The sequence below is a fragment of the Choloepus didactylus genome, chromosome 2 (genome assembly GCF_015220235.1).
Source record: "Choloepus didactylus isolate mChoDid1 chromosome 2, mChoDid1.pri, whole genome shotgun sequence".
Classification (NCBI taxonomy): domain Eukaryota; kingdom Metazoa; phylum Chordata; class Mammalia; order Pilosa; family Megalonychidae; genus Choloepus; species Choloepus didactylus.
In genome coordinates, this window is record NC_051308.1 from 192159002 (window position 1) to 192185252 (window position 26251).

At 44.9% G+C, this 26251-nt stretch overlaps 2 protein-coding genes across 2 annotated transcripts in view; one reads left to right on the top strand and one right to left on the bottom strand.

Annotated features, from left to right (window-relative positions):
* The window catches only part of DHCR24 (24-dehydrocholesterol reductase), a 33864-nt gene extending 22330 nt beyond the window's left edge, over window positions 1-11534 (top strand). Inside the window, exons 7-9 of the mRNA XM_037827127.1 lie at window positions 6896-7093; window positions 7457-7635; window positions 8694-11534. Coding sequence (XP_037683055.1) covers window positions 6896-7093; window positions 7457-7635; window positions 8694-8847 — 531 coding nt within the window. The 3' untranslated portion in view covers window positions 8848-11534. The remainder of the gene's footprint in view (window positions 1-6895; window positions 7094-7456; window positions 7636-8693) is intronic.
* An 11214-nt stretch (window positions 11535-22748) lies between these two features.
* The window catches only part of LEXM (lymphocyte expansion molecule), a 38104-nt gene continuing 34601 nt past the window's right edge, over window positions 22749-26251 (bottom strand). Inside the window, exon 10 of the mRNA XM_037827130.1 lies at window positions 22749-23969. Coding sequence (XP_037683058.1) covers window positions 23897-23969 — 73 coding nt within the window. The 3' untranslated portion in view covers window positions 22749-23896. The remainder of the gene's footprint in view (window positions 23970-26251) is intronic.

The window sequence follows — 26251 nt, forward strand, 5'->3', positions numbered from 1 at the left end:
GCACATGGACCCCTGGTTAGGGCTGCCAGAGTGTCCTGAGGACGGCGCGGCTGGCTTCCCCAGTGAGAGGCGAAGGAGGAGTCTGCAGTGCCTTTTATGGCCCAGGCTCAAATCACATGCCTTCACCTCCACCATATTCTGCGGTCGCAGTTGACTCGTCTGGGGGAGGGTGGCGGCCGGTTGCTAAATCCTAGGCTCTCAGGATTGCTCGGAGGGTACCGGCGGCGAGGGCTCTTTCCCAGAGGCGAGGGCGAGGCGGGGGACTTGGCCAGGTCCCCAGCGGGAGGCGTGCAAAGTATGGAGGGCGGCGAGAAAGGAACAGGCGGGACACGGTTCTTTTTGGGTGAAGAAGCCAAGAGAGAGAGAGCTTTATTGGGGGAGAGTACAAGCTTATATCGGGCGTTTAGAGGGCGGGGTAGCTGTAGAGGTTAAAGGCTTGGATTGGTTCTGAGAGGGCGCGGAGGTTGATTGAAAAGGGGCGAGAGTTGCTCCGGTAACGGTGTCTGGCAACAATGTATGCGCACTGGTGGTGATGGGAGTTGCACTGGCAACGGGGAGTGTCCGGGCAAGATAAGGGGGTGGGGAAAAGGCGGTTCCCTCCGGCAAGCCTCCCCTAACAGTGGTATTTTGGGTGAGGAAATGGGGCCTGCCTCCGGCCTCACTTTCCCAGGCCCGGGGGGCTGTGGAGGGCGCTGTCACCCGTACCCACTACCCTCCCCAGGGGTGGATCCGGTCCCCCGGCCCAGGCCCGCCAAGTTGAAGCACGTAATCAGTGTCCCGCAATATTCTGTTTGTTAGAACTGAGCCACTGAGGCAAGCTCACACTCCAGAGGAGAGGAAGTGAGCTCCGCCTCTTGAAGAGATGCGTGGCAAAAAAATTGTGGACAGAGTTTTCAACCACTAGAGCCCAGACAGAGCTAGGATTCAGGGTGAGGTTTGTGCTATATTTGTGCTGTTAACCGCTGGCCTCTGCTGCCTCAGGGTAAAGTAAGATTCTGGGAGAAGGGACGTTTTAAGACTGAGATTTGCATACTGGATGTTTATTAGGGAGTACTCTTGGGATCAATTACTGAGGGAACAGGGGAGACAGGACTAGGCAGAGAGCAAAGCCAAGTTGCGAGGCTGTTGCAACAAAGGCCTGCACCAACCCATGGGAAGCTCTGGAGCTGGAATGGTCCCCCCAGAGCTGCCCCACCTGGAGGCTTATGCCATCGCCGCCACCACCCCATCAACCAGGAGTTAGATGGGGGGCCCGGGGAGAGGTGGTGGGGCCTTGGACGAGGCAGCTCCCTCCAGCCTGGGAGAGGCCTCAGCCCTGAGCCTCAGCACCTGCGCTCGTACCCCACCAGCAGCTGGGAGGATGGGAGTCTCCCTGGAGGGAGCATCTAGAGAAAGCACGTCAGCATCCACTGCAGTATGACTTGCAGAAGCCAAAACAATCCCAGAAAGAAGGAAATTGCAGATGTCTGTCTCCCCCCACCTCCCTTGGGGATAACTCCTTCCTCCTGTCAGGGAGGCCTTGTCCCCTAGGTTCCTCCTGGCTGAATCTGGCCGTTTAATGAACCAGATGTGACCTGGCCTGTGCTGAACCCCTGAGAAGCTTATTTCAGGTGATGGGTCCACCCGTGTCTCCCCTTTGCCTGGCCTGGCTGGTCTGGTCACTTTCCCTCTCACAGCCTGACTGGTCAGCTGGCCATTGAGTTTGCAGGGCCCCGTGCAAAAAGCAGGGAAAAAGTGCCACTAAAGGAGCTAACATCTAAAACTTTTTCCTTTCATCTATCGTCTCTCTCGACTTATGATAAACATTTGCTATTTAATGTTATTCTAAATAAAGAAAAATTAAAAATTTAAATTATCAGCCTGAATTTTACTTTCATCTTTATGTTGTGCAATGCCAGTTTTAAATGGAAATATAAGAGCACAAAGCTCTTGCTGCATATGTATTTCATTTTTCCCGGAACACTGGAAACTGCACAAAAGCCAGCTATTTTTAATTCACTTCTTGATACCCTCACATTCTACCAACACAGATGAGTAAGGCAGGACTGAAAAGTCAAGGAACTCTAGTCGCCCTGTCTTTCCCTTTCCTTCTGTCATCCTTTTCAGTGTAAGTAGCTGGCTGATACAGGGAAATACCACCAGCAAGAAAGAAGGCGATCGGCTTCCTGGACTGCTCCTGTTTCTTAGAACACTTAACCCCAGGGCCTGCCCCTAGGATTTGGGGGCCTGGCTGAGGTCGGGCTCCTTGGATCTGCAGTGGGGCCCTGCCGCCCAGCAGGGCAGAGGGGGCTGATAGCAGGCTGGACCCAGGTTAAGGGCGAGGGCACCCGGAGGGTGTGGAGCCAAGGAGGGGCAGGGCTGAAACGGAGTGACTGACCTCAGGGTGTTGGCAGGGTAGGGACAGAGGCTGGGAGAGGAGGACAGGCCAGATGTTGAAAAGGAGGACTTTATGAGGCTGAGATTTGGGCAGTGGACTGGTTTCAGCTGTTAGACTTAACTAACAATTGACTATTTCCAGGGAAAAAATGCAAATGGCTTTTAAATGTAAGTCTCACTCAGAATTAGAGAGGTGTGAAACCAGGAGTCTTAATTTTTCACCTATCAGATTGACCGAGATCCAGAGGAGGCGGGGCAAGATGGCGGACTGGAGAGCTGTATGTTTTAGTTACTCCTCCAGGAAAGTAGGTAGAAAGCCAGGAACTGCGTGGACTGGACACCACAGAGCAATCTGACTTTGGGCATACTTCATACAACACTCATGAAAACGTGGAACTGCTGAGATCAGCGAAATCTGTAAGTTTTTGTGGCCAGGGGACCCGCACCCCTCCCTGCCAGGCTCAGTCCCGTGGGAGGAGGGGCTGTCAGCTCCGGGAAGGAGAAGGGAGAACTGCAGTGGCAGCCCTTATCAGAAACTCATTCTACTGATCCAGACTTCAACCATAGATAGACTGAGACCAGACACCAGAGAATCTGAGAGCAGCCAGCCCAGCAGAGAGGAGACAGACATAGAAAAAAAACAACACGAAAAACTCCAAAATAAAAGCGGAGGATTTCTGGAGTTCTGGTGAACATAGAAAGGGGAAGGGCAGAGCTCAGGCCCTGAGGCTCATATGCAAATCCCGAAGAAAAACTGATCTCTCTGCCCTGTGGACCTTTCCTTAATGGCCCTAATTGCTTTGTCTCTTAGCATTTCAATAACCCATTAGATCTCTGAGGAGGGCCCTTTTTTTTTTTAATCCTTTTTTCTTTTTCTAAAACAATTACTCTAAGAAGCCCAATACAGAAAGCTTCAAAGACTTGCAATTTGGGCAGGTCAAGTCAAGAGCAGAACTAAGAGAGCTCTGAGACAAAAGGCAATAATCCAGTGGCTGAGAAAATTCACTAAACACCACAACTTCCCAAGAAAAGGGGGGTGTCCGCTCACAGCCATCATCCTGGTGGACAGGAAACACTCCTGCCCATCGCCAGCCCCATAGCCCAGAGCTGCCCCACACAACCCAGTGTGACGGAAGTGCTTCAAATAACAGGCACACTCCACAAAACTGGGTGTGGACATTAGCCTTCCCTGCAACCTCAGCTGATTGTCCCAGAGTTGGGAAGGTGGAGCAGTGTGAATTCACAAAGCCCCATTCAGCCATCATTTCAGCAGACTGGGAGCCTCCCTACACAGCCCAGCAGCCCAGAACCGCCCTGGGGGGACGGCACTCACCTGTGACATAGCATAGTCATCCCTCAACAGAGGACCCGGGGTGCACGGCCTGGAAGAGGGGCCCACTTGCAAGTCTCAGGAGCCATACGCCGATACCAAGGACTTGTGGGTCAGTGGCAGAGACAAACTGTGGCAGGACTGAACTGAAGGATTAGAATATTGCAGCAGCTTTAAAACTCTAGGATCACCAAGGAGATTTGATTGTTAGAGCCACCCCCCTCTCCGACTGCCCAGAAACACGCCCCATATACAGGGCAGGCAACACCAACTACACACGCAAGCTTGGTACACCAATTGGACCCCACAAGACTCACTCCCCCACTCACCAAAAAGGCTAAGCAGGGGAGAACTGGCTTGTGGAGAGCAGGTTAGTTAGAGAAAGTGTACCCCACCGAAGCTGTAGATCTGATAAATTAGAGATAAGGACTTCAATTGGTCTACAAATCCTAAAAGAACTCTATCAAGTTAAGCAAATGCCAAGAGGCCAAAAACAACAGAAAATTATAAAGCATATGAAAAAACCAGACGATATGGATAACCCAAGCCCAAGCACCCAAATCAAAATATCAGAAGAGACACAGCACCTAGAGCAGCTACTCAAAGAACTAAAGATGAACAGTGAGACCATAGTACGGGATACAAAGGAAATCAAGAAGACCCTAGAAGAGCATAAAGAAGACATTGCAAGACTAAATAAAAAAATTGATGATCTTATGGAAATTAAAGAAACTGTTGACCAAATTAAAAAGATTCTGGACACTCATAGTACAAGACTAGAGGAAGCTGAACAACGAATCAGTGACCTGGAAGATGACAGAATGGAAAATGAAAGCATAAAAGAAAGAATGGGGGAAAAAAATTGAAAAAATCGAAATGGACCTCAGGGATATGATAGATAATATGAAATGTCCGAATATAAGACTCATTGGTGTTCCAGAAGGGGAAGAAAAGGGTAAAGGTCTAGGAAGAGTATTCAAAGAAATTGTTGGGGAAAACTTCCCAAATCTTCTAAACAACATAAATACACAAATCATAAATGCTCAGTGAACTCCAAATAGAATAAATCCAAATAAACCCACTCCGAGACATATTCTGATCACACTGTCAAACACAGAAGAGAAGGAGCAAGTTCTGAAAGCAGCAAGAGAAAAGCAATTCACCACATACAAAGGAAACAGCATAAGACTAAGTAGTGACTACTCAGCAGCCACCATGGAGGCGAGAAGGCAGTGGCACGATATATTTAAAATTCTGAGTGAGAAAAATTTCCAGCCAAGAATACTTTATCCAGCAAAGCTCTCCTTCAAATTTGAGGGAGAGCTTAAATTTTTCACAGATAAACAAATGCTGAGAGAATTTGCTAACAAGAGACCTACCCTACTGGAGATACTGAAGGGAGCCCTACAGACAGAGAAACAAAGAAAGGACAGAGAGACTTGGAGAAAGATTCAGTACTAAAGAGATTCGGTATGGGTACAATAAAGGATATTAATAGAGAGAGGGGAAAAATATGACAAACATAAACCAAAGGATAAGATGGCTGATTCAAGAAATGCCTTCACGGTTATAACGTTGAATGTAAATGGATTAAACTCCCCAATTAAAAGATATAGATTTGCAGAATGGATCAAAAAAAATGAACCATCAATATGTTGCATACAAGAGATTCATCTTAGACACAGGGACACAAAGAAACTGAAAGTGAAAGGATGGAAAAAAATATTTCATGCAAGCTACAGCCAAAAGAACGCAGGTGTAGCAATATTAATCTCAGATAAAATAGACTTCAAATGCAGGGATGTTTTGAGAGACAAAGAAGGCCACTACATACTAATAAAAGGGGCAATTCAACAAGAAGAAATAACAATCGTAAATGTCTATGCACCCAGATTGACCGAGATCCAGAAATTTGATAACATAGCACACTGGTGAGGGTGTGGGAAAACCGCCTTCTCCTTTGTTGTTGGGAAGAGTATAAATTGGGACAAGCTCTTGAAATGGTACCCATTAAAACTGCATACACAGTTTGAACCAGAATTTTTCACTTCTAGGAATTTTTCTTACAGACAAATGTGCCTACAAGTGGACAAAGACACATGTACAAAGGCTATTCATTAGAATAATCTGGAAATGATCTAAATGTTCATCAGGACAGAACTGATTAAAGAAATGCTAGTACATCAGTACAGAAGAGAAGGGGTCAGCAAATGTTTAAGCAGGAGGCAGCACTTTGTGTAATAGCTCTGAGTGGTCTCTAGGATGCAGTAATATGCAGGACCCTATAAGATGCTACTATGTATGTATGTATGTGTGTGTGTGGAGGGGGAGTTTAAAGACCATAGGCCTACTGTGTGTCAAATATTTCCATGAGAGTACACAAATAATTTATAACAATGTCTTTTGAGAGGGGACAGAGATTGGAGTAGGAAAGGGAAGGAGATGACATCAGGGTTGGGGGGGCCCAGGGGTGCAATAGGTTGGCATTTGTTTTTCCTCTGGGCATGTGTGACTTTTCCAAAAAAAACAGCCAAGGAAACAATAAAAAGCCAGACTACGTGTTGCACTCCTGTGACAGGCCAGGCATCGCAGGAGGTGCGGAGGGGACCTCCCACCGTCATGGAGCTGTGTCTCATGATTGGCAGAGGTGATTCCAGGGACATGGTGGGGGATTGTCGCCCAGCACGTGTGAGAGCTGTCCCTGGCTGAGTGACCTTAGGGGAAATGGCTTAACCTCTCTGAGTATCACCCTCCTCATTCAACAGCATTGGTTCCTCAAATATCCATGAGATCCTACTGTGCCAGCCGCTCTGGCCCCAACAACAAAAACAATAACAATAGCTCCCATATTATCTTGTGCAAGGCACTATGCCGCATGCTTTCCATTTGGTATCTCATTATCTTCAGCAAGTCCTAAGTTGGTGTTGTTATCCCCATTTTGCAGATAAGGAAACTGAGCTCAGAGAAGTTAAGTATTAGTCCAAGGTCATCACAGCTGGTAAGTGCCAGTACAGAGCTGAGAACCACACCCAGCTGTGACTAGGAAAGCTCTGGGTGCCACTGCACCCCGTCCAAACAGAAGGATTGTGCCCAGGTTGCCCATAGCACAAGAGGACCTGGCCCCTGACACGTGGCAGACAGTCGGTCCTCGTTGGTGCCTTCTCTCCATCCCCACCCTTTGTCTTTCAGGACATCATCCCCTTTGGCAACAACCCCATCTTCCGCTACCTCTTTGGTTGGATGGTGCCTCCCAAGATCTCCCTCCTGAAGCTGACCCAGGGTGAGACCCTGCGCAAGCTGTACGAGCAGCACCACGTCGTGCAGGACATGCTGGTGCCCATGAAGAGCCTGCTGCAGGCCCTGCACACCTTCCACAATGACATCCATGTGAGCCGCGGGCAGCTGGGCCCCAGGGAATCCACAGCCTCCCCCCACAACCTTGTGACCTTGGGCTCTATGCCCTCTGAGGGTCGGCCCACTGAGCTGTGGCCCGATGGTAGGGAAGTCACTGGGCCTGTGACCTGCTCATACTGTGCCCTCTAGTGTGGCAGAGCCAGCATGTTCTGATAGGTTCAGGGTGGCGGCCAAGCTATGTGCAGCCAATGTGGGTGGGGATGGGTGGTGTGGTCCCTGGAGAATGCTACAAAGCCTCCCTGTGGGTGCGGAGGGCGTGGGGATGGTGTGGGGCTACCATGAGCCTGTCACCTGTTGGAGAAAAAGCACCAACTCCCTGCTCCCCGGTCCACCCAGGTGTACCCCATCTGGTTGTGCCCGTTCATCTTGCCCAGCCAGCCAGGCCTGGTGCACCCCAAAGGAAACGAGACCGAGCTCTACATTGACATTGGCGCCTATGGGGAGCCACGCGTGAAGCACTTTGAAGCCAGGTCCTGCATGAGGCAGTTGGAGAAGTTCGTCCGAAGCGTGCATGGGTGAGTGCCCCAGGGCATGGCACAGTCCCACTGGATGTGAGCCCCAAGTGCTCCTCCGTGGGGTGCAGGGAAGGCGGTCAGCTCAGAGTTGAGAGCTGGGACCCCAGGCCAGATCAGCTGATCACTCAGGGGCCCTGTGGTTGCAGCGGTCCCTGATTCAGGAAACAAGTTGTGAAAGATGGTGAGGAGACAGATTTATAGGCTTTCTTGTCCCCTTTTCTTTCTGTATCCCCTTCTCCAGTGAACTCACCAATATCCCAGAAACCCAGGAGTCACCCTCAGTCCTCCCCACAGGGTAGGGGATGAGTTTGGTTTCAGACATGTTCCGGGGCCTCTGCCCACTGAGGCCTCTTCAGGTTGAAAAGGCCAGAGCTCAGGAGGAAGGGATTCATGACTGTGAAAACCACGGAGAGGCTCAGGATTGAGTATTGCTCAGAAAGGAGCCTGGAGCAAACTATTGATCAATACAACATGGATAAATCTCAAAATAATCACACTGATTGAAAGAAACCAGGCAAAAAAAGACTACAGACTGTATGATTCCATGTCTATAAAAGTCAAGAAAATGCACCTGAATCCATAGTGATAGAAAGTGGGTGCCTGGGGATGGCAGGAGGTGATGGATATCAAAGGGGAAGAAGGAAAGCTGTGGAGGTGGATGTGTTCATTATCTTGATTGTAAGTTCTCAATATACGTGAAGACGTACCAAATTGTACACTTGAAACATGCAGTTTATTGAATGTCAAGATAATTTTTTAAACCCAGCCCTGCCCCCCCCATCAGGTGGGACAGCTCATGCAGTGGACCGAGCACTGTGGGGAGAGCAGTCTTGAGTCCCACTGGTGACTCTGCCACCACAGCTGAGCCACCCACCTCCCCGAACCCTAAGTCCCCATCTGCAAAGCTGGGGCAAGAATTCTTGCACTGCCCTCCACACTAGGTTATTACGGGGATTGACAAGGAGAAACCCTCCAAAAGCACCCCCTAAACTGCAAAGGCACTGCATGTTAGGGTCGTGTGGGTTTCTCTCACCCCCCTTCCTTTTCTGCCTCTGCAGATTCCAGATGCTGTATGCCGACTGCTACATGAACCGGGAGGAGTTCTGGGAGATGTTTGATGGCTCCCTGTACCACAAGCTGCGGGAACAGCTCAATTGCCAGGACGCCTTCCCAGAGGTGTACGACAAGATCTGCAAGGCCGCCAGGCACTGAGCTGGAGCCCGCAGGGAGAGAGACGTGGGTGGATCCTGTCTCCCTGGGCTAGCAGCATCTTCCCTTCACTCAAGCCTGGCTGCTCTCTCAGATCTACTTTTCAGAAAGAAACCCCTCCAGAAATCCCACCCAGACCGCCCCAGCAGCTTCCTCCCAGCTTCAGTAGCAGCCTAGTGGGGCAGAAAGAACATGGGATCTGTAATCAGACAAACCTGAGTCCAGTTCCCAGTTTAGCCATTCATCAACTCTGTGACCCTGGGCAAGTTACTGAACCCCTCTGAACCCCAGTGTTTTCATCCATCGAGAGGGGACAGTTATACTTATCTGCAGGTTGTTGTCATATCAGTCAAGCACCTGTCACATGTAGGTGCTGGATAAGTGGTAGCTATTATGTTTGTTTCCCATTCAGCATCACATCTGACTAGAATGCTTTGGATTCAGCAGTTGAGTCCAGCAAGGCTCCACATTAGATCACCTGCACACAGTTTTGGCTGGAATTACAAAGGGGCTTCCCTGGTTGAGCTCCTCATGGGGAGAAGGAAGTTTTCTCTCCATCTCTGAGGTCTCAGGGGGCAACGGATGGGGTGGGCAGGCCCAAGAAGTGCTGTGCCAAAGCCAGGTCCAATTCCAAAGTTCTATCTGCAATCTTTGGTGATATCCTGCCCCTTCCTCCTTCACACAGGCCACCCCACCCATTTCTGAGTCCCTTCAGAGAGGGACTGGGTTACAGGAGAAGACATTTCAAAGCTGATTCCCATCCCAGCCTAGGTCTTGGACACCCCGGCTGACTGAATTTGATCCTGAGGACCTAGGCTCATTCATTTTGGTGTTCCAACCCACCAGGCCTCTTCTTGTCCCCAGAGCCCACTTGGTCATAGTGGGGGTGCTTCCATGCTGCTCTGTGGCATGGGGGGCAGGAGCAGGGAGTGGTGGGAGATGAGGCCGTGCCAGACAGGAAAACGGAGCCTGGCGTTGTCACGTTTCTGTGCGGACTCTCACTTGTGGGTCTGAGAGAAAAGAGCACCATCAACTTTTTTACTTCCCCTACCACTCATCTCCCTCTTTTTCTTTCTTTTCCCCCAGCTGTAGTTAATTTCAGTGCCTTAGCTCCTAAGCTCAGAGGAAAAGTTAGCTCTGTTTCCGTTCCAGAGGGAAGGGAACCTCCCCGAGGTTCTTCCCCACTTACTACTAAAGCTTGGTTGTTTATGCAACTCCATCTTAAGAACTGTCCAGCCCCAGCTGAAAACCCAGAACCTGAAAAGGAGTTTTGTCATGGAAGGAAAGGTGAAGTTAAGAGGGCTGTGCCAGGTAGTGTGACATTCAGAGCACCCTGGACCAGGAGTCTGGAGACCTGAGTTTCAACCCCTGCTCTGTGGTCAACGAGCTGTCAGCTTGCAACCGCGGCAAGTCATTTGTCTCTTGAGTTGCAGTTTCTCATCTATCACATTGGTGCAGAGAAGAACTCCCCAGACCCTTCTGTTGCAGAGTACACCGTGGTTGCAAAACCCAGTGGAAAGCCTTGTTTGGGTTGAAAGAAAGTAAGAGGAAAACTAAGTGATCAAGATGGATGCCTGGTTGGCTGTCATTTAAGGTCCTTCTTTCAGTCCCAAGGCCAGTTTCCATCTGATTTTCAGAAAGATGCCTCTGTGACTTGCAGGGAAGTGTTAGTCTTGTTGCTCCAGATTGCCAGAATCCTCTCAGAGCCACGCTTTGACCGAAGGCTGCTCACCCAGTCCACCCGGGTATTGGCACGCTGCCAAGTGTCTAACGCTGGTCCTGTGAGTGCTGGGTGCTTCCATGGCACTCAGAAGGCAAAGGAACCACCTTCACCAACTTGGCCTCTGGAGGGGGCATAAGAAAAAAAAACAAATCCCATTCTCTAGCTTGTATGCAAAGCACGTGCATTCTGGCATTAGCTCTTAGTAGGCCCATGTGCTCCCTCGCTCGATGCTAAACTGATGACTCTACTTGCTGTAGAGGAATGGTCAACACGAGCAAGATTAACCCAGCAGCAAATGCTCCATCACTTCATCGGGGAACCTCCATCCCTAAGCCGCTGGGAGTGTGGTCAGAGATGCCAGCAGCCTTTGTCACTCTTTGTCCTATAAACCAAAACCCTGCCCTCCACAGACCACCCAGCACCCTGGGGCTTGGAAGGAAAGGTATTTGGGGATTGCACCAGCCTCAGGTGGATGTTTTGCTCCAGTAATATCTTGCCTGGAGAGAGGCAGTCTTCCAAACGTGATGAGCTGCATTACTAGCTTGCTCTTGTAGCCAGTCCTGTCACTGTTCATCCCTGTGGTAGTTGCAGGTGAAGTTAAACTTGGTGCCAGGGGACAGTGCATGTGGAAAAGAAAAGAGTAGGCTTCTCCCCTCCAGAGCCCCAAGTTTCTTAGCTGCATGAAGGTTTGCTATAAAATCAGGATTGTAGCCAGTTTCTTTGACTGGAAGAATGAACAGTGTAATTGACATTTCCCACAGGAAGGGAGGGGGTTGGGGGTTGGAGGTGGCAGTGTATGCTGTAGGATTTTTATTTTTTTCCTGATCATGGGGGAAAAGGAGAAAGGCCCAAGTCACCCCTGCCGGGCTCCTGCAGCTACAGGCATGCCTCCTGTCCAGATCACATAATGTTCCTGCGGCTGTGTGCCTGCTATGTCTGTGAAAATAAAAGTATGATCTGGAAATTAGTCTTGGTCCTTTCCTGCTCTGTGGTGTGTTTTGTGGGGACCACTGAAGGTCGAGTGAGACCTGGGCTCGAGAGCAGGCTCTGCCACTCACCAGGTCAGTTTCCCTCAATCCCTGAGCCCATGGACAAGGGCAGCAAGACAACGAGGGGAAATGGCAAGTTTGCTGGGATAGTGAGGTTGTGGGCTTGCCTCATTTCAATCTATCACTGTCACCTGCTTAGGTGTTAATAGGTTCCTTCTATCTGCAAGGTTGAGAACAGACTGCAGGGAATGGCGGGGGGGGGGGGGACACTGCAGGGGTCCAGTTGAGACATGATAGTGGCTTTTATAGCAGTAGACATGGTGGTCAGATCTCTGGGCTGCAGTTCTGGCTCTGTTACTTGGTTGTGACCTAATTTTAGCAAGTTGGCTTATCCAGTTGAGTCTGTTTCCTCATCTTTAAACCGATGGTCCTCTAAAATTCCTAAATTCTCCCCTTCTTTGGGCATACAGCTAGACTGCCTTTCCCAGCCTCCCTTGCAGTCTTGTGTTAAGAGGTCCCCCTCAGTGGAAAGTGAACAGAAGTGAGATGAGAGATTCTCCCGGTGCTTTCCCTGCCCATTAGCTGGCTGCAGGTGAGCACCAGGCTGTGTGTGGTAGCAGAGCAGCTAGTTGGAAGGAGCCCAAGGAACCCACCATGTGGAGAACTTCCCTCCAACCTGAACCTGCCCTGGACTGTGGGGAACAAGGAATAAACTTCTCTTGTCACTAAGCCACTATGTATTTGCGACTATTTGCTAGAGCAGTTTAGCGCACCCTGTTACAGGGCTGGGAGGCTTAGATGAGCAAAACAGTTGAGTTAGGTACAGTAAAGTTCTATGCAAATGGATGCAGGTATGAGTGTATACATAAGGACATTTTCCTAAAATGTCCATGTGACGCGTGGGCCCCATCCTAAAGTTATTTGAAAGATAACTTGGAAAGGAAATTCCTTTTCCAAGTGATCAGTTTCCCAAATCTGGATTTCATGTATTAGCTTTGCTTGAAGGAGGAGAAATGTTTAACGTTCCTTAAAACATAGCTTTTGCAGTTTAAACTTTAAATATCACCTTACATTTGAATACCACATGACATAATTTAAGCCCTACAACCCTTAAGAAAAGCAGGTCGTTTTTTATCCCCATTTTACAGATAGGAAAGTGAGGCTCAAGAAAGGTGAGCAATTCGCTAAAGGCCACACTGAAGCTACCAATGCATGAAACTGGGAGGCAGACTCATCTAGTCTCACAGCATCAAAGTGCTTCCAGGGCCTGAGCCTGGGCGAGCAGACAGTGCCTCCAGGCCAGGAAGCAGTGAAACGAGGGCCTGTGGCTGAGTCCTGCAGGCACACAGCAGCTGATCAGGGCCCACTGAACTGAACCTGGCTCCCAAGGGAAGCCACAAGGGGCCAGCAGAGGGTGGCCCACTTTGACCCAGGGCGGTTTCTTTCATATGGGGTACCTTTAGCCTAATCAGATCCTCCGTCCACACAGGCAGTGTCCAGACACTAACATGCATGCCAGGGTTAATTGGTTTCCCAGACTCAGCCTACTCAGGCACACCTCAGAGATGTTGCAAGTCGGGTTCCAGGCCACCACAATAAAGCGGATATCGCAATAAAATGAGTCACACATTTTTTCGTTTTCTCAGTGTATAATACAAAGGTTATGTTTGTACTATACTGTAGTCTATTAAGTGTGCAATAGCATTATGTCTAAAAAAAAAATGTACACCTTAATTAAAACATACTTTATTGCTAAAATTGCTAACAATTGTCTGAGTCTTCAGCAAGTTGGACTCTTTTTCTGGCAGAGGGTCTTGCCCTGATGTTGATGGCTGCCAACTGATCAGGGTGGTGGTTGCTGACGGTTGGGGTGGCTGTAGCAATTTCTTCTTCTTCAAACAAGAGAATGCAGTTTACTGCATAGATTGACTCTTCCTTTCACAAAAGATTTCTAGGTAGCATGCACAGCTGTTTGATAGCATTTTACCCACAGTAGAACTTCTTTTAAAATCAAACCAAATCCTCTCAAATCCCACCACTGCTTTGTCAACTAAGCTTACATGATTCTCTTAAATCCTCTGTTGTCACTTCAACAATGTTCATAGCATCTTCACCAGGATGAGATTCCATCTTAAGAAACTACTTTCTTTGCTCATCCATAAGAAGCAACTCCTCATGTGTTCAAGATTTATCATGAGATTGCAGCAATTCAGTCACATACTCAGGCTCCATTTGTAATCTCTTGCTGTTTCCACCACATCTGCAGTTACTTCCTACACTTGTCTTAGACTCCTCAAAGTCATCAATGAGGGTTAGAATCAACTTCTTCCAAACTCCTGTTAATGTTGATATTTAGACCTCCTCCCATGAATCATGAATGTTCTTAATGGCATCTAGAATGGTGAAGATCCATCAGAGGAATCACAGCCTTACAAAATGTATTTCTTAAATAATAAGACTCAAAAGTTGAAAAGACTCCTAGATGCAGGCTGCAGAATGGATGTTGTGTTTGCAGGCATGAAAACAACATTAATCTCCTTGTACATCTCCATCAGAACTCGGGTGACCACATGCATTATCAACAAGCAGTCTCACTTTGAAAGGAATCTTTTTTCTGAGCAGTAGATCTCAACAGTGGGCTTAAAATGTTCAGCAAATCATGTTGTAAACAGATGTGCTGTCATCCAGACTTTGTTCTTCCATCCATAGAGCACTGGCAGAGTAGATTTAACATAATTCTTAAGGGGCCCTGGGATTTGGGGAATGGTAAATGAACACTGGCTTGCACTTAATGTCACCAGCTGCATTCGCCCCTAACAAGAGAGTTAGCCTGTCCTTTGAAGCTTTGAAACCAGGCATTGGCTTTTCTTCTAGTATGGAAGTCCTACATGGCATCTTCTTCCAATATAAAACTGTTCCATCTACATTGAAAATCTGCTGTTTAGTGTAGCCACCTTCATCAGTGATCTTAGCTAGATCGTCTGGAGAGCTTGCTGCAGCTTCTACATCAACAGTTGCTGCTTCAGCTTGCACTTTTTTTCATTGTGAACTTTAACATATATATACAACAGTGATAGCTTTCAATGTACAATTTCACAAGTGGCTAGCAAATCTCAAAGAATGTCATGGGTCACAGTTCCACAGCTTCAGCCATTTCCATTACTGTAAAATATAACATTCATACAGAACATACATACAGAAAGGTGTCATCTTTAGATGTACAGCTCAACAAGCAGTCATACAGGTAATTTCAAAAATCGTTATGGGTTACAGTTCCACAATTTCAGTTCTTTCCTTATTATGCAATACAAGGTATATACAGAAAGGTGAAAACCTTCAAGGCACAATTCAATGAACAGCTATAAAGCAAATCCCAAGGGAAGCTATAGGCTACAGTTCCACCATGTCATTTACCTCCTTCCAGCCATTCCAACACCCCAGCATCCAAATATATATAATATATATATAATTATATAAAGTTTCAGTATTCATAAACCTTTGCTCAATCTTATCTTGTTTGTTGCTACTCCTCCTTCTCACTTCATCTCTTTCTCCATCTAAGAGTAGGCAGTGAGCAGCCTAACTTGTTGATATTAAAAGGGAGTGTCAACAGTATGGGGAAGGGGGCCGCATCTGATAGTTGATCTTAAAGAGGCTGTTGCCTCTGGGTTTTAGGACTTGTCTGGTATAGGAACACTCTAGTGGATTTAATTTCTGAAAGATAAAACTTAGTGAGTGCATCTTTTATAGAATATCAGGTAGGGACCTAGGTATTTGGAGACTACTTTTGGTAAGGTCATGGCATGCTGTGGCCAATTGGGATGGCTAGCTGAAGCTTGCATAAGAGAAACCTCCAGGATAGCCTCTCAACTCTATTTGGGATCTCTCAGCCACTGTGACCTCGACTTGTTACCTTTCTCCCTCCCTCCTCCTTTTTGGTCAAGTAAGCATTGTCAGTCCCCTCATTGCCAGGGCCAGGTTCATTCCTGGGAGTCATGTCCCACGTCGCCAGGGAGATTCATTCCCCTGGGAGTCATGTCCCTCGTGGGGAGGAGATTAATGAATTTATTTGCTGAGTTGGGCTTAGAGAGAGAAAGGCCACATCTGAGCAACAAAGAGGTTGCCTGGAGGTGCCTCTTAAGCATAATTATAGGAGGGCTCAGCCTCCTATTAACAACCCTAAATTTCACAAAAGCAAGTCTCAAGTCAAGGGCTTGATTTATTAAGCAGTGGGTTCCTATCTTGACAATATATATTCTAAGATAAATGGTCAGTTTCTTTCATTATCTTCACTTAGTTGTACAATCACCATCACTCTCAACTTCAAACAATTATCATAACATAATACATCCCAGAGTTCTTATCAGCCTGCTAATACCTTGCACTTTTGTATTATGGAAATGGCTTCTTTCCTTAAACCTCATGAACAACCTCTGCTAGCTTCCAACTTTTCAACTTTTCTTCTGCACTCACCCCTCTCAGCTTTTATAAAATTGAAGAGACTTAGGGCCTTGCTCTGGATTAGGCTTTGGCTTAAGGGAATGTTGTGGTTGGTGTGATTTTCTATCCAGTTCACTAAACCTTTCTCCCTATCAACCATAAGGCTGTTTCACTTTCTCGTCATTTGTGTGTTCACAGGAGTAACGCTTTAAATTTCCCTCAAGAACTTTTCCTTAGCTTTCACAACTTGGTTAGCTGTTTGATGCAAAAGGCCTAGGTTTTGGCCTATCTCTGCTTCTGACATGCCTCCCTCACTAAGCTTCTGTTCTGGTTTGCTAAAGTTGCAGGAATGCAATATACCAGAAATGGATTGGCTTTTATAAAGGGGATTTATCAGGTTACAAATTTACAGTTCTAAGGCTATAAAGGTGTCCAAACTAAGGCATCAACAAGAGGATACCTTCACTGAAGAAAGGCCAATGGCTTCCAGAACACCTCTGTTAGCTGGGAAGGCATGCGGCTGGCATCTGCTGGTCCTTTGCTCCCAGGTTGCATTGCTTTCAGCTTCTCATTCCAGGGACTTTCTTTCTAAGCATCTGGGATCCTCTCTTAGCTTCTCTGGAGCAAACGCTGGGCTTCATCTCTTAGCTTAGCATCTCCAAACATCTTTCTGTCTGCTTCTCCAAGCATCTGTGTCTGTGTTGGCTCTGAGCATTCTCTCCCTGAGCTGTCTTAAGGACTCCAGTAAACTAACTAAGACCCACCTTGAATGGGTGGGGTCACATCTCCATTGAAAAAATCTTATCAAAAGATCCCACCCACAACAGGTTTGCCCCTAACAAGAGCGGATTAAAAGAAGTCTTTTATGGGCTACAAAACAGATTCAAATCAGCAAAGCTTAATTATTTCTAGCTTTTGTTTAAAGTGAGAGACCTGCAACTCCTCCTTTCACTTGAACACTTAGAGGACATTATAGTATTATTAATTGACCTAATTTCAATATTTTTGTGTCTCAGGGTAAAGGGAGGCCTGAGGAGAGGGAGAGAGATGGGTGAATAGTCAGTGGAACAGTCAGAACACATAACACTTATCAATTAAGTTTGCTGTCTTATATGGGCATGGTTTGTGGCACCCCAATACAATTACAATAGTAATATCAAAGATCACTGATTGCAGATCACCATAACACAGAATAATGACAAAGTTTGAAATATTACAAGAATTACCGAAATGTGACCCAGAAACACAAAGTTTTGGGTTTCTCGACACAGGGTTGTCACAAACCTTGAATTTATAAAAAAACACAGCATCTGCAAAGTGTAATGAATGAAGCACAAATGAGGGATGCTTGTATGCAGACACATCTGTAAAAACATCACTATAATCAAGATAGTGAACCTATCTTTTACCCCCAAAGGCTTCCTCATGCCACTTGTAATTCCTCCCCCTTTCCTTTCCTTTGTACCCACTTGCCACTGTCTCTGGACCACTTACCTGCTTTTTGTCACTATAGATTAGTTTGCATTTTTTAGAGTGTTACATAAATGGAATCACAAATTATGTACTTCTTTTGGTCTGACTTCTTTCATTCATAACTATTTTGAGATTCATCCATTTTTTAGTGTAGCCACAATTCATTCAATTTTATGGCTGCATGGTATTCCATTGTATAGATATAGCAAAGTTTATTTATTCATTCACCCATTGATGGATATTTATGCTGTTGTCAGTTTTTCGCTATTAGAAATACGCTGCGAGTAACATTTGTGTATAAGTCTTTATGTTGACACATGCTTTCCTTTTCCTTCAATAAATACCAAGCAGTAGCATAGCTGGATCACATGGTAGGTGTAGGTCTAAATTTTTAACCTGCCAAACTATTTTCCAAAGTGATTGTAGCATTTTACATTCCTACCAGCAGCGTGTAAGAGTTGCCACATCCTTACCAGTATTTGGTATGATTTATCTTTTTAATTTTAGCCATTCTAACAGGTGTATCATGGTATCTCATCGTGGGTTTTTTTTTTAAGTTTTTAATTTTTATTGAGATTGTTCACATAACATACAATTATCCAAAGATCCAAAGTGGACAATCAATTGCCCCCAGTACCCTCATACAGCTGTGCATCCATCACCACACTTAATTTTTGTTCAATTTTTAGAAACTTTTCATTACCCCAGACAAGAAATAGAGCAAAAGAAGAAAAAAAGAAAAGAAACTCAAATCCTCCCATATCCCTAACCAATCCCCCTCCATTGTTGACTCATAGTATTGATATAGTACATTTGTTACTATTTATGAATGAATGTTGAAATACGACTAACTGTAGTATATAGTTTGCAATAGGTATATATTTTTTCCCTATATGCCTCTCTATTATTAACTTCTAGTTATAGTGTCATACATTTGTTCTGGTTCATGAAAGAGATTTCTAATATTTGTACAGTTAATCACGGACACTGACCACCACAGGATTCAGTTTTATACATTCGCAGCTGTTGACCTCCAACTTTCCTTCTGGTGACATACATGACTCTGAGCTTCCCCTTTCCACCACCTACCTTCACAGCCCTTTCAACACTGTTAGTTATTCTCACATCTTGCAAACGACACCTCTGTTCATTTCCAAATATTTAAGTTCATCCTAGCTGAACATTCTGCTCATGCTAAGCAACCACTCCCCATTCTTTAGCCTCGTTCTATATCTTGGTACCTTATCCTTCATGTCTATGAGTTTACATATTATAATTAGTTCCTATGAAGTGATGCCCTGCAATATTTGTTCTTATGTATCTGGCTTATTTCACTGAGTATATTGCCCTCAAGGTTTCATCATCAACCCATTTTTTTTTTTAAAGAAAGTTTTGTTCACATGCCATACATTCCAACCTAACTAAACAATTGATGGTTCCCTGTATAGTCACATATTTATGTGTTCACCACCCTCACCACTATCTATATAAGGGCATCTAAATTTCTTCCACAAGGCAGGAGGGAGAGTCAAAGAAGGCAGAGCAGCAAAAGAAAAAGAAAAAAGAAAGAGGAAGAAAAAAAATGACAGCTAGGAAGCAGCAAAAGGAAAGATAATCTTAAATCAAAGTAGAATAAAGGGTCAGACAACACCACCAATATCAAGTGTCTCACACCCCTCCCCTATCCCCCCCCCTTATCTGCATTTACCTTGGTATATCGCCTTTGTTACATTAAAGGGAGAATAATACAATGATTCTGTTACTTACAGTCTCTAGTTTATGTTGATTGCATCCCTCCCCCAATGCCTCCTCATTTTTAACACCTTGCAAGGTTGACATTCGCTTGTTCTCCCTCGTGAAAGAACATATTTGTACATTTTATCACAATTGTTGAACACTCTAGATTTCACCGAGTTACACAGTCCCAGTCTTTATCTTTCCTCCTTTTTTCTGGTGTCTCACATGCTCCCAACCTTCCTCTCTCAACCATATTCACAGTTACCTTTGTTCAGTGTACATACCTTGCTGTGTTACCATCTCCCAAAAAAACTGTGTTCCAAACCTCTCACTCCTGTCTTTTCCTATCATTCTGTAGTGCTCCCTTTAGTATTTCCTGTAGCGCGGGTGTCTTGTTCACAAAGTCTCTCATTGTCTGTTTGTCGGAGAATATTTTGAACTCTCCCTCATATTTGAAGGACAATTTTGCTGGATACAGGATTTGTGGTTGGCAGTTTTTATCTTTCAGTATCTTAAATATATCACATCACTTCCTTCTTGCTTCCATGGTTTCTGCTGAGAGATCTGCACATAGTCTTATCAAGCTTCCTTTGTATGTGATGGATCACTTTTCTCTTGCTGCTTTCAAGATTCTCTCTTTGTCTTTGACATTTGATAATCTGATTATTGTCTTGGCATAGGCCTATTCAGATCTATTCTGTTTGGAGCTGCACTTCTTGGATCCGTAATTTTATGTCTTTCAAAATAGATGGGAAATTTTCATTGATTATTTCCTCTATTATTGCTTCTGCCCCTTTTCCCTTCTCTTCTCCTTCTGGGACACCAATGATGCATACATTCTTGTATTTCATTTCATCCTTGAGTTCCCAGAGACATTGCTCATATTTTTTCATTCTTTTCTTCATCTGCTCCTTTGCATGTAGGCTTTCAGGTGTTTTGTTCTCCAGTTCCTGAGTGTTTTCTTCTGCCTCTTGAGATCTGCTGTTGTATGTTTCCAGTGCATCTTTTGCCTCTTGTGTTGTGTCTTTCATTTCCATAGATTCTGCTGGTTGTTTTTTTTGAGCTTTCGATTTCTGCCTTACGTATGCCCAGTGTTTTTTTTATAGCCTTTATCACTTTTGTCATATCTTCTCTAAACTTTTTTAATTGATTTAACATTTGTTGTTTAAATTCCTGTATCTCAGTTGAAGTGTAAGTTTGTTCCTTTGACTGGGCCATAACTTTGTTTTTCTTAGTGTAGGTTGTAGTTTTCTGTTGTCTAGGCATCTGACCTCCTAGGCCACCCCAATCAGGTTTTCCCAGACGAGAACAGGCTCAGGTCACAGAAGGAGGAAATATTCAGTGTCCGGTTTTCTTGATGGTTTTTCTTAGAGGACTGACACACCCTATGTTTTTCTGCCCAGCAGGTGTGCCTATCAGCCTGTCAGGGCTGGTGTAAGGGGGTGTGGCCCACAGCTCTCCTCCCCCAGGCTTTGGGGTCTGGTTCTGGTAAGGCAGGTAGTAGAGCTAGGCCCCTCCCTTTCCTTTTGGGAAGCTATGCCCCCTCCAGAGGGGTCATTTGCATATAAATAGATTCTTTGTTTCTCTGACTCAGAGTGCTGAGATTTTAAAATGGCTGAGGCTTTCTCTACTGCGAAGAGCTGCGAGCTGAAAACGGCTGAGGCTTTCTCCACTGAGCTGCCCAGGTTGAGAGAGAAAGAAAGGGACAGAAAGCTCCCAGATTCACCCGTCGGCCAGAGATAACACCCGATCCTCTGGGCTCTCTGCCCTGAGACAGATATGTCCCCTGACTCTTCCAAGGTCAGTCATCACCAAAAGCCTCTGTCTGCTTGTTGGGGATTTGCAGTCTGTATTGAGCAATTAAAGTTAAAACCCCATTTGGAGCTGGGCTGAGGTACACTTGCTTGTTTGGAGAGTGCTGCTCTCTAGCACCGCGAGGCTTCTGTGAGGGAGGGGCTCTTGGCTCTCAGCGCAGGTCCGCAGTTTTACTTACAGATTTTATGCTGTGATCTCAGGCATTTCTCCCAATTCAGGTTGGTGTATGATGAGTGGACAGTCATGTTTGTCTCCCCCAGTTATTCCAGGTTATTTACTAGTTTTTTGGTAGTTTATGAATTGTTTCAGGGGGACTAACTGGCTTCCACTCCTCTCTATGCCACCATCTTAGCTCCTCTGTCTCATTGTGGTTTTAATTTGCACTTCCCTAATGACAAATAATGAACATTTTTTTATGTGCATATTTGCCATTCATATATATTCCTGGTAAAATATCTGTATATAGCTTTTGCTCATTTTTATTGGGTTTTCTTATTGCTGAGTTTTGAAAGTATATACATATACACACATATATATCTTATATTCAGAATATGATACAAATCTATCTATAAGTATGTTTTTATATATGTATCATATTCTGGATATAAGTCCTTTATCAGATATATGATTTGAAAATATTTTCTCTCAGTTCATGGCTTGTTTTTCATTCTCTTAATAGTGTCTTTAAAAGGGCAAAAGTTTTTCATTTTGATTAAGTTCTTTTATATATCATACTTTTTGGTGTTATATCTAAGAAATTTTTATCTAACTCAAGGTCTAAATATTTTCTCCTCTCTTTTCTTCTAGGAGCTTTATAGTTTAGATTTTACATTTGGGTCTCTGATCCATTTTGAGTTCATTTTTGTATATGGTGTGAGGCATTGATCCCAGTTCAATTTTTGTACATGAATATTTAATAGTTCCATCTGTTTGTTGAAAAGACTATCTCTTCTCCACTGAATTACCTTTGCACCTTTTTGAAAATCAGTTTTCCATGAAAATGTGGGTCTATTTTTGGATTCTCTCTTCTGTTCCTTTGCTATATCCATTATCTTGACAAAATTGTACAGTCTTGATTCCTCTAGCTTTGTAAGTCTGGATACCAGGTAACGTTAGTCCTCCAACTTGGTTCTTTTTCAAAGGTGTTTTGGCTATTCTGTCTTTCGTATTTCCAAATAAGTTTTAGGATCAACTTGTCAATTTCTACCAAAAATACTGTGATTTTGGATTGAATCTACACATGGATTGAGGACAACTGATGTACTGACAATATTTGAATCTTTTGATCCATGAAGAGGGGAAATCTCTCCCTTTATTTAGGTCTTCTTTAATTTATCTCAGTGGTATTTCATATATTTCAGTGTCTAGATCTTGTACATCTTTTGTCAAATTTATACCTAAGTATTGCATTGTTTTGATGCTATCCTAAGTGGTGTTTGAAATCTTTAATTTTTGCTTGTTTGTTGCTAGTATACAGAAACAGTTGATTTCTGTATATTGCTCATATATCCTGATACCTTATTAAACTGACTTAATTAGATCTAGTAGCTTTGTTTTTTGTAGATTCAGTAGGATTTTTAACATAGAGGATGGATCATCTTGTTTATGAATAGAGATAGTTTTTCTTCCCAGTCATTTTGACATGCATAGCAAAGTAAACCGCTTTCTGTAAGATACTCATACTATGAAAAAAAGTGTTTGAAATTTTTTCTTAATCATTATGTGATTTTTGTGTCTGAGGCTGAGGTGTCCCAGTCTACTCCCCTGTTTTAGTCAGCTCAGCTACCAAAATGCAATATACCAGATATGAGTTGGTTTTTACAATGGGAATTTATTAATTTACAAGCTTCACTTCTGAGGCCATGCAAATGTCCAAATCAAGGTATCAACAGACAATGCTGTCTCCTGAAGACTGGCCACCGGTGATCCTGGACTCCTCTGTCATGGCCAGACACGTGATGGCATCTCCTGGTCTCTCCCTTCTCTCTTGGGTTTCTTTGCTTTCAGCTTCTGGCCGCTCCACATATGTGACTTTCTTTCTCAGCTTCTGTGTCTTTTTCTCTGTTTACTATCTCTGAATTTCATCCTCTTATAAAGGACTCCAGTAAGAGGATTAAGACCCATCCTGAATGAGGTGGGTCACATCTTAACTTGAGCTCCTGCTCACCCAGAAATCCTCCTTACAAAGGGTCCACACCCCCAGGAATGGATTAAATTTAAAAACATGATTCTGGGGTGCACAACCCACTCCCCTCATCCTACCCAATCTCTCATGGACAAACAATGAATGAAGAAGCTCAGGACATCATGGCCTGCCCCCTCCCACACACAGACCTACCTGACTCTGGGGGTGGAGCAATTGTCCCCAGTGGTAGGACACTGCTTGGAGGTCAGCAGCCTCCTCATAGCATGAGGGCCCACCCTGCTTCCAGAATCATCCTGGGATGGAGATGGAGCACCCTGGAGAGGGCCCAGAGCTGTCACACAAGATATGCCATGCTCTCCCACCTCTTTTCAGACTTTAATGAACAGGGAGTCAAGAGCTCTGGCTTTTGAATAAAAGGAGTTCCAAGAGTGTTGACCACATTCCACTCCTTCAGTTCATCTGATATCAGACTCCCAGGTTAATGTCACTGGCCAATTTGAATTTTCAGGATAACTGATCTCTTGTATCAAAAGATATCTTGCTCCAGATGTCCCAGCAGACATTGTGACCAGCAGGTAGATGGCTCCAGCAAGGGTGATCCTGCCACATCTCTCCCCTCTTGAAGGCATTCTCGTGTCTCCTTTCTCCAAGAATCTCCACTCCCACCCCCAGATATGTCTTTAGATCTTTGGTCCTCTGCTCACGGCAGGCCGTTCTTCACATACAGCTTTATGGAGTAGGATCTGAATTGTAATCCACAGTTGAAACACACTTCCCTTTAGTAAAAGGTGTGATCCTTTCCCTTTAAAAGACAGAGAAAGATAAAATGAAACTGGTCCCTGGGGAGGAGGGAGCATCCCATCCCTATAGAGGCACTCACAAGGGATAAACAGGCACCTGCCAGAGGTGCTTCAAGGGGATCCTACCTTGGCTGAGAGGCCAAAATTGATGATCTCCAGAACTTTTCCTGCAAAACAGCCTGGTTCTAAGGTGGAGATGCCTCCAGTTCGCGTATAGTTCACTCATTAGAGCCAGGTTGGTTTGTCAGAACTTCAAATACAAAATCCTATCACCTAAAGCTCATCTAGCACAACTCTGAGAGGAAGAAAGAGGGTTAGAGAGAGGCAGGCACTTGCCTGAGGTCCCCCTGATGGCCAGAATGCAAGCCCAGAGCTCCTGACCTCAGCCCAGCAGCCTTCTTTCCACTGCTCTGGGTCTTTCCTGTGTTCTTTCCTTGCTGTGTGTATCAAACCTGGTCCACCAGCCATTATGTTCCAGGAATTTGTGTATTTGTTTATTCTCTCTCTTCCCCTGTAAACTTGGCCAGGGACTTTGATTTCTCCCTGAATATTCCCCTATGCCTAGAACATTACCTGCTACTTAGTAGGTGTGCCACAAATCTTTGTGAAGGAACGTGGGAGGGAGGGAGGGAGGCTGCTCACCAGGTAAAAGAGGCCTTTACACCATCCAGAGGGCCCCCAGGCCTTACAGCTCCTCACTTCCCCCATCCCTACTGCCCCTGCCCAGCTCAGAGCCTCACTCTCACCTGGACGACTGATTCTATCCCTCCCCACCCCACTCCCCCACCCCACATGGCCACAGAGCAAGTTTTTAAAACACAAGAAATACTTCCCATTATAGTACTTCTGAGTGTTTTGGAGGAAGTATTTGCAAAACACATATCTGATAAAGCACTTATATCTAGAATAGGGAAAGAAATCTCAAAACTTAATAAGAAAACAAGCAACTCATTTTTTAAAATGTGAAAAGATTTAAAAACACTTCAAGAAAGAAGAGATGTGGATGAAGCACATGAAAAGATTCTCAATATCATCTGTCACTGGAGAAATGCAAATTGAAACCACAATAAAATACACCTATTAGAATGGCTAAAATTTAAAAAGAAAAAAGGTGACAACACCAAGTGCTGACAAAGATGCAGAGTAATTAGAACCTTCATACATTGACAGTGGGCATGCAAAAGAATACAGACATTTCAGAAAGCAGTCTGGCAGTTTCCTATCAAGTTAAATACATACTTACCAAACGGCCTAGAAATTCCACTCCTAGATATTTATCCAGGAGAAATGAAAACATATGTCTGCACAAAAATATGTGCAGACGTATGACAGATATGGCAGATATGACTTTTTATAGCAGCTTTATTCAAAATTGCCCAAAACTGGAAAAACCCAAATGTCCCTCAACTGGGGAATGGATAAACTAATTGTGGCACATCCAGGCAATGGTACAGAACTCAACATTCAAAACGAATGGAGTGCTGATATATGCAACAATATGGCATTATGCAAAATGAAAGAAGCTAGACCCAAAATTCTACATATGTCATGATTTCATTTGTATGACTTTCCAGAAAAGGCAAAACTACAGGGTCAGTAATCATATCAGTAGTTACTGGGGACTAGGGTAAGGAGAGAAGATTGACTATAAATGGCACAAGGAAACTTCTGGAGAGATGACAATATTGTATCTTGTATATGGTGGTATACTTACCACCATATATATTTGTCAAGACACTCATAGAAACTATATCTAAAAAAGGGTGAATTTTACTGTACGTAAGTTATACTCTTGTGCTGATTTGAATGTATTATGTCCCCCAAAATGCCATTATCTTTGATGTAATCTTGTGTGGGCAGACATATTAGTGTTGATTAGATTGTAATTCTTTGAGTGTTTCCATGGAGGTGTGGCCCCGCCCATTCACATGGGCCTTGATTGGTTTACTGGAGCACTATATAAGCTCAGACAGAAGGAGCGGGCTTGCTACAGCCAAGAGAGATACTTTGAAGAACACAGGAGCTGAGAGAGTAGCTGCAGCTGAGAGAGAGTTTGAAGACGGCCGTTGAAAGCAGACTTTTGCTCCAGAGAAGCCAAGAGAGGAAAAATGCCCCCAGAGCAACTAAGAGTAATATTTTTGAGGAATTTCAGCCTAGAGAGGAACATCCTGGAAGAAAGCCATTTTGAAACCAGAACTTTGGAGCAGACACCAGCTACGTGCCTTCCCAGCTAACAGAGGTTTTCCGGACACCACTGACCATCCTCCAGTGAAGGTACTTGGAC